Source organism: Cannabis sativa, chromosome 6 (assembly GCF_029168945.1).
Source record: "Cannabis sativa cultivar Pink pepper isolate KNU-18-1 chromosome 6, ASM2916894v1, whole genome shotgun sequence".
In the NCBI taxonomy this organism is placed as follows: domain Eukaryota; kingdom Viridiplantae; phylum Streptophyta; class Magnoliopsida; order Rosales; family Cannabaceae; genus Cannabis; species Cannabis sativa.
In genome coordinates this window covers 61525301-61538072 of record NC_083606.1, presented here as the reverse complement: position 1 = coordinate 61538072, position 12772 = coordinate 61525301, and the positions used below count along the sequence as shown (strand labels likewise).

At 29.6% G+C, this 12772-nt stretch overlaps 1 protein-coding gene across 1 annotated transcript; it reads left to right on the top strand.

Moving 5' to 3' along the window:
- The first annotated feature begins 8562 nt into the window (after positions 1 to 8562).
- LOC115725471 (uncharacterized) lies at positions 8563 to 12715 on the top strand. Its single transcript, XM_030655004.2, has 16 exons — positions 8563 to 8806; positions 8905 to 9128; positions 9253 to 9332; positions 9428 to 9526; positions 9620 to 9743; positions 10032 to 10090; positions 10191 to 10262; positions 10408 to 10478; positions 10574 to 10670; positions 10917 to 10991; positions 11141 to 11239; positions 11410 to 11553; positions 11645 to 11674; positions 11780 to 11842; positions 11918 to 11995; positions 12082 to 12715. The coding sequence occupies exons 1-16, from the start codon at positions 8688 to 8690 to the stop codon at positions 12160 to 12162; spliced, it is 1515 nt and encodes a 504-aa protein (XP_030510864.1). The 5' UTR covers positions 8563 to 8687; the 3' UTR covers positions 12163 to 12715.
- Positions 12716 to 12772: the final 57 nt, after the last annotated feature.

The following is a 12772-nucleotide window of genomic DNA, read 5'->3' as shown; positions in this document are numbered from 1 at the left end:
TCTCTCTCTCTCTCTCTCTCTCTCTCTCTCTCTCTCTCTCTCTCTCTCTCTCTCTCTCTCTCTCTCTCTCTCTCTCTCTCTCTCTCTCTCTCTCTCTCTCTCTCTCTCTCTCTCTCTCTCTCTCTCTCTCTCTCTCTCTCTCTCTCTCTCTCTCTCTTCTTCCTTACTCTTTTTTCATACTCTGAAACATTGACATGGTATTAGTCACCTTTGACTAGTGTCTTCAATGGAGTCTACTTCCATCGGTCCGATCCCTAATCCCAAAGCTCCAACAACTCAATCGGTCCTTCTTAAGGCTACCGCTACTCCCTCGAATTCGATGAACTCCACTTGGAATCCGTTTGCTAGTTCTTTAACCTCTACTCTAACAATCAAATTAGATCGTACTAACTTCTTATCTTGAAAATCTCAGATCATCCCCAATGATTGGACACGATCTTGATGAAACCTTGTTAACTGGTATTCCTCCACCAACTCAATTGATCACCGGCGATCTAAATCCTGCTCACAGTCAATGGAAACAAAAAGATGATCAATTGCTCCTCTCTTGGTTGCGATTGTCTATGACTGAAGGGGTTCTTGCATCTGTGGCTAGTTTCACCACCTCTCACTCTGTTTGGTGTGCCTTAGAATAGAAATTTTCCATTCAATCCAAGGCTCAATTACTACTTTAGCTCAAAAGTCAGTTCTCAACAATTCGAAAAGAAGGCCATTCTGTCTCTGAATATGTCAAAAAATTTCAGTTGATTAGTGACTCATTGACTGTATCAGGCTCTCTTATACCTAATCAAGATGTCATTCTCCAGTTGCTCAACGGTCTTGGGCCTGAGTTCGACTCAGTTGTCTCAGGAATCATTGCATGCAGTGACCTTCTTACGTTTGAAGAGGTTCAAGCTCTCTTACTCTCTCACTCTCTCACGAGAGTTGACTTAAACACCACAATACCATGAAAGATTAGAGCATGAATCTTTAAGCTAATGTGGCTTTCTCTGGATCAAGAACAATCCTTACATACCACCACAAGGTCCCAAGAACGGTGGTCGTGGAGGCTTTCGTGGATCAAACCAGAACAATCAATTTGGTGACACTTTTGAAAACTAAGGTGGCGTTTGGTAACAATCAATTTTCCTATTTAACAAAAGGGTTGAGATACAAATTGACCTTAATTTTGAAAAATAAGGTGGCGTTTAGTAACACTTTTTTAATCAGTTTTCCTGTTTTTAAAATTGGAAAAGTAAAAATATTTTTTAAGAACATGTTCTATAAAACTATTTTTACTTTTTAATTTTTTAATTGAGAATCAAAATTTTAAAAACAAAAAAATCACTTTCAATATTTTTTTAAACAATTTTTTTTCTTTATTATTATTTTAGACTCCGAACAAACCCGGATCTAAATCCCCCCACGGCCCTCGCGTTGAACCCGACCTCTGACCCGAACCCGAATTCGACTCCGGACCTAGACTTTACTTAAATAAAATCAAAAAATAAAAATGAAAATGAACTTTACAGAACACACTTTTGTTTTTTGTTTTTAAAATTGAAAAACAAAAGTGGTTATAGAACGCATTTTTAATTTTCAAAAATAAAATTTTTAAAAACAAAAATTTTACTTTCATTTTGTGATTAAAAAATTAGAAAAGAAAAGTGTTACCGAACGGTACCTAAATTAGTAAATGTCCTCTTTTAAAAAAATTAAGAAAATGACCAAATATAATAAATTAGCTAATAAAAATTATAAAAATACATTTATAACATATTTATTTTTTAAAAAAAATATAATAATTAAACAAAGATATAATTTATTTGGTATTGCATACTATTATATTGTAACAAAAACGAATAAATATATTAGATCATTAAATATATATAACAGTATTTGATATGTCGTAACTAGGGATCGATGCACATTTTTCCCATGGGGATGGGGCCCTGCGGGGACCCACTCCTAATGAGGCGGGGATTTCCCGTCTAAATGGGAAACGGGGCGGGGATGTGAATCAAATTTTATCCCTGAATGTTAAACGGGGCGGGGACGGGGATGACACTCCCCACCTCGAAGGGGACCCGTTTAATTTATTAATTATTTTTTATTAATATTTTATATTTTATATATGTATTTGTATTTTTTTTTAGCATATTGATATTATTTTTACAATTTTTGAAGTTGTATTTTTGTATAATAATTAATATATTGAATAGTAAATAATATATAAAATTTTATTTTTTATGTAATTTAAGAATTTTATACATTTAAATTTTTAAAATAAACTTTATTTTTACAATAGAGGATTCCCCGTCCCATCCTCGCCCCATTTGGGAATTCCCTGTCCCGTCCCCGATGGGGATTAAAATCCTTAACGGGGATAGAGACGCGGGGAGAGCACTCCCGTCCCCGCTAATTCCCCGCCCCGTGTGCATCCCTAGTCGTAACACTGAAAATTAATATACCGTAGGTTTAAAATTATATACCACCAAAAAATTATAACAATACTAAATCAATACTCAAAAAATAAATATATCATGCTAACAAAATTATATATACCACTATTAAAATATGTATACATACCAAAAAATTTATATATAATAAAATAAAAACTAAATATCATCTTAAATAAATGATGTAATATAAACAACAAAAATTATATACCATACAACATAATATATATATCTATTAACAAATAAAATAAAATAATATAGTATTATTAAAATAATTATATATACCATATTAACAAAATTATATACAACCATAAAATAATTATACCATACTTACAAAATTATAAAATAAAAATTAAACATGCATGATCTAAAATAAAATGATATATTATACAATAAAACTTATATACCATATAACAAAATATATACCTTATAATCAACAAATATATATAATAGCAACAAATAAAAATAAAAATATATACCGTATAATAAAAAAAATACATATAATATTCACCAAAATATATATACTAATAATATAAAAAAATATGTATATCTTTATATATTAAAAGTGCCTATCTAACGGCATTTCTTGGTTTAACATAATATACTTAAAAATAAAAGAATATTCTGTTAAATTTAACGATTAGGTTTGATCTCCCGTTAACAAATAAACCCAATAATTAGACCCAAAAAATTAAACAATCTTTTAAATATTAATAATCTTTTTTTAAATTAAAAAAATCATCTTAGCCACATATTTCTCTAACAAACCTATCTTGGGAGAATATTAATAATTTTTTTTTTTTTTAAAAAAAGAAAAATATAGATATTTACCTTATATGTTTGTGATTATTTTTAATTTTACCACCAAGAGGAGAATATTATTGGTGCTTATTAGTAATTTGCAAAGAATGTGAAAGTCTATAAATATATAGTTGTGTAGCTATTATTAGATATGAAATGAGATAATAGAACTTTTTTCAATTAGAAGATTAATGTACATTTTACTATTAATAACATACATTATTATAACATAATTATGTTTTACTTACTAAATATACTGACACATATTTTATTTTTTTAAAACAAATCGTTCAAATAATTATACTATTTTAATTATTAATTAAAATAAAAAACTAAAATATTAAATAAAACTAATATTTACGTGGCATGCCACGTAACGATCACCTAGTATTACTAATATCTATTCTATATAAAGTGTGTCTATATAACTAAAATTCTTGGTTTATGAGAAATTTATGGGTGACTTTTTATTTTTATTTAATAAAATAATAAAATATTATTTATATATAATAAAATAATAATAAAATAAATCCTATTAATATTTGAATTGATATTTAGCATATTTCAACTCTATATATAATCACAACTATAACTCTAGAAATTAAAAATATATATATAAAATAATCGTCCATTTTATTTATATTATTTAGAATAATTCATTGTGGTTCAAGATCACAATGAACAAAAAAAGTGGCAAAAACACAAATGTAGTTCAAAATCATAGTAAACTAAGAAAGAATGAGAAGAGATTATTAAGCATTAAATATTCTCAGTAAACACACTCAAAGAATCGCATTGAGATAGGAAAAAAAAAAGAATACCAATTGTGATATATATAAATAAATAAAAGCGAAGAATATTATATAATTATTTATATTCTATATAAAGTATGCCTATATAACAGAATTCTTAGTTTATGAGAAATTGACTTTTTATTTATATTAAAATTAAAATGATTTATTAATAAAAATAAAATAGTTTATTAATTTTGAAAATACAATTTTAAAAATTAAAAAGTAAAAACAAAACCAAACCAAACAGATTTTTTAAAACTACCAACCAATCAAAAAATTTCATGTGGACTCATCTTTTAAATTTTCAGAAACATAAAACTTTTTTGAATTTTAAACTAATCAAGCCTTTGTATATATGTACAGTTTGATAATAGATATATATGGGGTGGATTTTCAAATAAATTTAATTTTGTAGGTGAAAAAAATGACAAAATTGGCTGTAAATCACAAAGAGATAATTGAGGTTGAAAGGATGTGTAGGGAACCGAATATAAAATAAAATGATTTATTAATAAAAATAAAATGGTTTATGAGAAATTCATGGTTTAAAATATTTAATTTGATATCTTAATTATTAATAAACAATACCATAAATATACATCTACGATCATATAAGAATTTTATTCTAAAATTATACGATCATAGATTAAGTGGTCAAGGTCCAAAGAAAAATAATAATTTCTTATAATCTGAAATCAAGACACGAAAAACAGAAACTAATTGAATAAGACTCTATTCAATTGAGGTGTCGACCATGCATGGTAAGTAAAAAGCTATATATTAAATTTTATGCTATGATACAATTAAAAATTAAATAAGAATTTACTACTATTTATATATTATATATATATTGCTAAAGATGCAAAAGTATTGCATTTATATATCCCACGATGTTTCAAAAATACTTTGAAAAGTTCATCTTGAATTAATTATTAATATGTAATAAAAAATATTAGTTATTATACTATTACTTCAAACAAAGGAAAGTTCTAGCGGTGCTTCTACTTTCTAATCATAAACCTCAATTTTGGCTTCTTTAACCAGCTGTCACACACAACTTACTTACTCTGAATTTATAACCATTTACAATTTTTTAACACTCAAAAAGTTACTGAGTTTGTTTTCTATAGCTCTACTTATTAAGGTAGAAAAATATTTTTAGATTGACTCCATTATGTTTATTAAATTAATTATTTTCAAGTTGACACATTAACTTAAAAATGACACAATAATGACCTACTACAAAGTATACACTTATATTCATTCTATTTATTGAGAATCAAAACTTCAATCTTCTTCACTAGATTAGCCAGAGACACATAATATTTGGACATAAACACAGGACACAATATTATAACTCAAACTCAGAAACACTTAGTCGAAACTTGAATGAATAATGTCACTCTTTTAAGTTTTAAGACTGTATATGATTAGGCAATTTTAGTTATTGTATTATTATTCCTGCTACATAGTTGATCATTTTTAGATTTTTGATGTGAAATTTCGTACTGTGAGCTTTTTAGAGTTTCTTATAGACTTCAATGAGTAATAGATTTATATAATTATACCTGGAATAAATTTTCATAATGTTGTTTGGTGGATTCTTATTTTGTTATTAGGTAACATAATATTATTATTCGTTAGGTCTGTCACAATTATTATTAAGTGAGAATGAATCAATTTAAAAATCTTTTACTATATTGAAAGGTGAGATTGATTTTAATATGAGCTTAGTTATATTTAATTTTATTTTGTATATCTATTGTTTTATTTGAAAACAGGTGAATAAATGACTACACTATATACAACAATTAAGGACATAACTCCAACTACAGAAAGTTGGAAGAATAAAATGAGAGTGTTAGAAAAATTTGAAAAGCGGACAAATAAGAGTTCACCACTCAAATATCAAAAGCTTAATGTTAGCAGACAAAAAAGTATACAATCAATTAATTTACTGTTGAAATTGTCAATACTCTACTAATAAATGCTATATTTTTTGAATTTTGCCTGTACTCGCGTTGCAACAAATTATTATTTCATAAATATTTTTTTTCTTTAAAAATGAACACAGGGTAATGATGTCGAACCTAATAACTAATAATATTTTTTTTAATTTTTAATTGTATCACTTTTTAATAACGTAGAAAAAAACTAGCATAAAATTTAGTATACGTGCCTCGCACGTAACTTTTTACTAGTATATATATATATGTATACACTAACTAAATTATATACCACAATTAAAATATAAATATCATGATAATAAAATTATAGACAACCATTGTATATAAGAAAATAGAAACTAATTAAATATTATTTAAAATAAATATATATCATAATATTAAAATATATAAAAATAATAATTAAATATATGTAGCCTACCAATAAAATTATATACATATATTAAAATATTTATATTATGCTAACAAAATTATATACCACTATTATACATAGCAAAATAAAAAATAAATATCATCTAAGAATAATATATACTATACAACAAAATAAAAATATACTCTATAACAATATTTATATACCAACAACCCAGAACAACTCATAAAAAATTAAAAAAAATCAACATAATTTTCAAATAAAAAAGATTTTAACAAAACTAATATAGATACACCATAATATTTAAGTAATTTGCTTCTAATCTAATTAAAAATATGAAGAAAAAAAATTATTAACTTTTTTTATGTGACAAAAGACAATATAAATAATAAATAATCTAAAAAAAATAGACATTTAGCTACAATTGAAAGGGATAATTATACCACATACTGAAATTTAATTTTTTTTACTTTTATACTGTGGGGTGGAATTTTTTTCAAAAATATTGTATTTTTTTTAAAAAGTACTGTGTAAGTTTTATACTGTGTACTGTGTTAAGTTTTCACTGTTGTTCTACGATTATTTTTAAGTTGTTCCATTGTTATTTTTAGTTGTTTTGCTTTGTGTTCCACTGTTATTTTATAAAAACACAGTATTTTTGTTGACCGAGGTTTTCGGCAACCAATTAGATAATGTATAAGAAGAGCTGTAGAAAGTTTAATGCAAAAGATTTTTACGTGGTTGGGGCATTAATGAGCCTTAGTCCACGAGTCTTTTGTATAAATGAGAGTATTAGAATGTTCTTGGTGGATTTCTCTCCTATTTTCTCTCTTTTATTCCTTAAAACCAGATTGTTCGACCCCTTTTCAGTCTGTTTGTGGGGTATTTATAATGTTTATCTGGGGTGATCCCTAGGAATAGATCACTTGTCTTTCTGTGTTAGCTTCATAGGGGCACATATTCCTAGCAGATACAAAATAGGAAATACATGACCTATACCGTAGGTATCTTAGGAGTTAGGTGTATATAATCTTTTATCCCCTCTTGACTGATAGTAGCCGTCACTAGACTCATCGATTATGGTGTAATAGTCGTAAAAGGGGGGTTTCGCCATCTGTCATGTCATTTATGGAGGTTTCAATACGTTTTCTCCCATGCGGCATTAAATGCGAAGTGACTGTTCAAGAGATCTCTATACCTCCCGGAACTGCCTTAGCACGCATTTGGCCTCCCGGAGGGTAAAGATACTTCTCATGCTTTCCTCCGGGAGGCACCTTCTCTAAGATGTTCCCTTTTTCGTCTAAGACTTAGTTGATTTTCATAAGTGATGGTTCTTACATATCCACGTGTCGTCCTTATCCGCGTCCACGTATTTTGAGAAAAATCAAAGGCAACAATTTTTTTAAAAGAATATATGTGTGACAGTATTTTTGTAAAAATTAACCCAAATTCCAGTATTTTTGTAAGTTTTCCTTTTGAAATGGGAGCATTTACTAGCATAATTTTATGATTTGAGACCATTCAATATAATAATTACATAAGACAATTATTTTTTGTAAAAAAAAATTACATTTTTACGTTTAATGAATATTTTTAAAATTTTTACGGTTTCCCGTAAAAATAACTATATAAAAGTAACATGAAAATAACATCAAAACAACAACAAAAAATAACATGCAGGTAACAAAAAATCAACAACAAATTAACATGAATATAACGTAAAAAGACCATATTTGCTGTAAATAAAATTAAAAAATTTGTAAAAATATTTAAAATTCTATGAAACTGTATTTTTATAATTTTTTTTTTGTTTTTGTGTATTTGTGAAATTATCTCTTTCCCTTAACAAAACACACTACAACTCACTCGAAGAAATTACACTCTAAATTCTTTTTATATTGTTCTCTTTTATTTTTACCATCTTTTTTAAAGTCTATCATTTTTATCTCTTTTTTTAAACATTGTACCAATTTTACCCATGTCACTTCAAGATACTCTTTATGTATTTTGAGTATAATACATATAAAAAGGGGTATATTTCAATTAAATATAAAATTAGTGGTAAATTTGATTAATTGATTAAAAAAAAATGCTATTTTTCAACCTACCCCACAAAACTCCCTTGGTCCTCTTTCGCTCCGGCCCATCAGAAAGGCCCAATTTCCTTACTCGTCCAATAGAAGTCTAAAACCCTACTGTCATCTCCTTCTTCATTGTCTTCGACCTTCTGGTTTAAGGGGTTTGGTGGTGCCTTGCTACAATTCTAGACTCGTTTGTTTTGAACCCGCTGCCACGGACTTCTTCGCTCTCCATTCTAATTATGATAACGGCTATTTCATGGGTTCCCAAAGGAGCACCCAAGCCAATCCCTTCTGTAGCTGACTTGCCTTCCAAAGAAGAAATTGAAGAAATTGTCAAGAGTGGTGCCTTGGAAAGAAGGTAATTTGGTGTTTGTGTTTGTTCTAATTTAACTATTATTCCGAGATGTTTAAACTGAATTTCGTACGTTTTTTGTGATTTTTGCTAATCATGTATAGTGGAGATAGTGATGAGGATATGGATGGTGATCGTAATGATAGTAATCATGGCGGTGATGATGATGATGATGATAATAATAATATTGAGGAAGATGATGAAAGTGAGAAGCTTGATAATAAGTCTATCAAAGCCTCAAAAGACTCTGACACTGAGGCCAAGTTTAATGACATAACCGATGGATTGAAGGAGCTTGACATGGATAATTATGATGATGAAGATGATGGTATTTTGTATATTCACTACTCTTGTTTCTCCATTTTTTTAGCCATATGTAAATTTATCTGAAAAACGAAACATGAAGATTGAAGAGAGCTAAGGATTTTTGTTTTTATGGTTGGTGGACTCAGGGATTGAACTATTTACCAAAGGCCTTGGAGACCTTTACTATCCAAGTAATGAAGTTGATCCATATTTCAAGGATAAAGATGTAAGCTTGACTTTTTCAAAATGTGTCTGCTTACTTATATAGCTTTCTCTAATGGAGGGCTCTTGTTTATTCTTATATTTATATTTTCTCTGAAGGATGATGAGGATTCTGAAGATCTTGAGGATTTGACTATCAAACCAATGGATTCCGTTATAGTTTGTGCACGAAATGGTGATGATGGCAATCAACTAGAGGCATGTAGCTACTAGTTCAGCTCTATATATATTTGTTTTTTGTCCTGATCTTTCTATTGCATTCGCATTGAATTACTTTTTCTGTTTAAATAGGTTTGGGTATGTGAGGAACCTGGTGATGGTGAATTCAACACTTATGTTCACCATGAAATCATGATCTTTGAATTTCCTCTGTGCACAGCATGGATGGATTGTCCGCTTAAAGGTGGAGATAGAGGTGTGTATTATATGCATTTGCTTTGATGTTGTACATGTAGTTTGTCAGAACCAAGGAAAGATTATTTGCTTTCTTATTATAGTTAGGTGGTCATAATATCTTTCTTAAGTTATAATTCTTCTTATTATTAAGAGAAAGCTTATATTATCAATCAGTTTTTAGTTGATTATTGCACCCCCATCTTGTCCTGTGGGAAGTTGATAGTTTATTGTTTTCGTTATTTTTTTAATTAGACTATGGCTTGTCTAGTTGTTTGTTTACCTTTAAATGTTTTCTTTGTGCTGGCAGGGAATTTTCTAGCTGTCGGATCAATGGAACCTTCCATTGAAATATGGGACCTAGACATTGTATGTTCAATATTTTTCTTCGTAGAGCTAAGAGTGCTGGTTGTTAGTACTTGTGGAAATGTTATTTTATTTCCTTAGTAATGTTTGCTATTTTCTTCAGATCGATGAGGTACAACCATGTATGGTATTGGGTGGCATTGCCGAGAAGAAGAAGAAAAAAAAAGGAAAGAAGGTTTGTTATGATATACCTTCAAGCTATTCTCATTGCAGAACATTAGACTTCTCAAAGTGGCCTGCTATGCATGCAATGCTTTAGGGCTGAACAACTTTGGGGTCACTGTATTTTCTTACTTATTATGATTTTTGCTTGGTAACAGATATCAGTAAAATATAAAGAAGGTAGTCACACTGATTCCGTTCTTGGTCTTGCTTGGAACAAGCACTACAGGTTTGCCATTTCTGCTTTTCTGGAGTGATCGGAAATTCTGAATTTAACTGCCCTAAAACCTTTCTCTAATATGTGCTTATGCTCTGTTAATACAGAAATGTACTTGCCAGTGCTAGTGCCGATAAAAAAGTAAAGATTTGGGATGTGGCTGCTGGAAAATGTGATATTACTATGGAGCATCATACAGACAAGGTAACTGCGGAGATGAATTAGAATTTGATGTACTCAAGGATGGCTTTTCATATTTTTGAATTGTATCGTGTGTTGGTGATAATAATGTAATACTTTAGTTTGAGTCTCTCTGAAGTAGCAACTAACAAGCTTCTAGCATTTTTGCGACATGCATAAATAAATGCTGTAGATTAGAGTTTACCAGCTATATCACTTTTTCCGTTTTGAGTTTTAATCTAACATTTTGTCTTTAATAATTTTCAACAGGTTCAAGTTGTTGCATGGAATTATCATGCACCACAAGTTCTCCTCAGTGGATCTTTTGATCATTCTGTGGTTATGGTAAATTCTTTCTTGGGCGCTAAATTACTAGTTAAAACTTATATTGTGCACTTTGTGCTGTAGGTATATATGTAGTGTTTTGTGATGTAAAGATTATAATTTATGAGTTCTTATGGGTCTTCTTTATTTTCAATGGTTACGAATTGCAGAAGGATGGGAGGATACCATCACATTCTGGTTACAAGTGGTTAGTCGATTCTGATGTTGAAAGCTTAGCATGGGATCCGCACACTGAGCACACATTTGTGGTTCGTGCTTCTGCTTCTTTTATTGGTTTATTTTAATAGAACTTTGAATAGATAACACGTGAGCCATGATACTTTTAAGATCTGATTTTACATTCATATTTATATTAAAAAAATGTTTGATAAGAGACTGCAGTCACTAATTATTCTCTGTTATTTGTTGATTTAATTAGGTTAGTCTTGAAGATGGTACTGTGAAGGGTTTTGATATTCGGACTGCGACGTCCACCACATCTCCCGAGTCAAAACCAAGTTTTACTCTTCATGCTCATGACAAAGCTGTTTGCTCAGTCTCATATAATTCAGCGGCTCCTAATGTACATTCTTTTTCTCCTTGCTCGTTGTGTGGGTTGATTTTATTTATTTATAACCTTCAAATTGTAATTTGTTCTTTACGGGGTTTTGCAGCTACTTGCCACAGGATCCACAGATAAAATGGTAAATGAAAGTTTTCCTCTCTCTGTCGCGTTAGCTTATTATTAGAGGCAGATTCTGATTGTTCTTTTTCTTTTCCCCCTTGACTCTGTCTATTATTTCATTCAGGTAAAGCTCTGGGATTTATCCAACAACCAACCCTCTTGCATTGCATCTAAGAATCCTAAAGCAGTAAGTGGTTTGGTAACTGGTCTTTCTGTTTGATTAATACTAGGTTGATGCTTACTCTATTTTAAATGTTACTAGGGAGCTGTGTTTTCTATTGCGTTCTCAGAAGACAGTCCTTTTTTGCTGGCTATAGGAGGCTCTAAGGGTAGAATGGAAGTGAGTTTTCATGTTACCAAATTTTATAAAATTAAAATTGACATTTTTGCTTGCATAATTATTGATATAAAATGGGATATTTGCAGATATGGGACACATTATCAGATGCTGCAGTCTCTAAAAAATTCGGGAATCACAGCAAGGTGAATAGTCAGCCTGTGGCCTAATGCGATCGACCGATAAACGAATAAGGTTTTCAACTACGATGACTAGACCTTGTGTTTTTCTTGGAATGAGCGAGCATTTCTTTGCGTGTAGCTTTTTGAATCGTCGCATGATCTTGGATTGTCTTCCTATAGGAATCCTTGATGCCTTGTATGCTTGTGTAATAAGTACAAGAATTTTCAGGTACAAGGAAATGTCTTTGAGAAGACAGTGGATGGTTTTTAAAGATCACTTATTTCATAGCTTCGGTTCCAAGATCCATCATGCTAGAAGTTTTAAAGATTTGAGCTCTTTTTTTTCTTTTTCTCAAGGGATAAGTAGGACTGTTGGGAAGTATATAAATTTTTCACTGTTATCTATCTTCTTTTGGCTGTAAAATGTTTATCACTACATGTTACAGACTTGGATGTGCTGAAGTAAAGCACTAACAATTTTGTCCTGTTAGATTTTTTTTTTTCTGGGAAAGGCTGTTAGGTCCTGCATGGTATGTTATATTGTATTGTATTGGATTGATTTTATTATTTTTATTCAATATTATGTTTGATTTCAACTGTATTAGGATGTATTAATTATACTATTTTTTGATGAATAACAGAGTTACTATACTGTTTT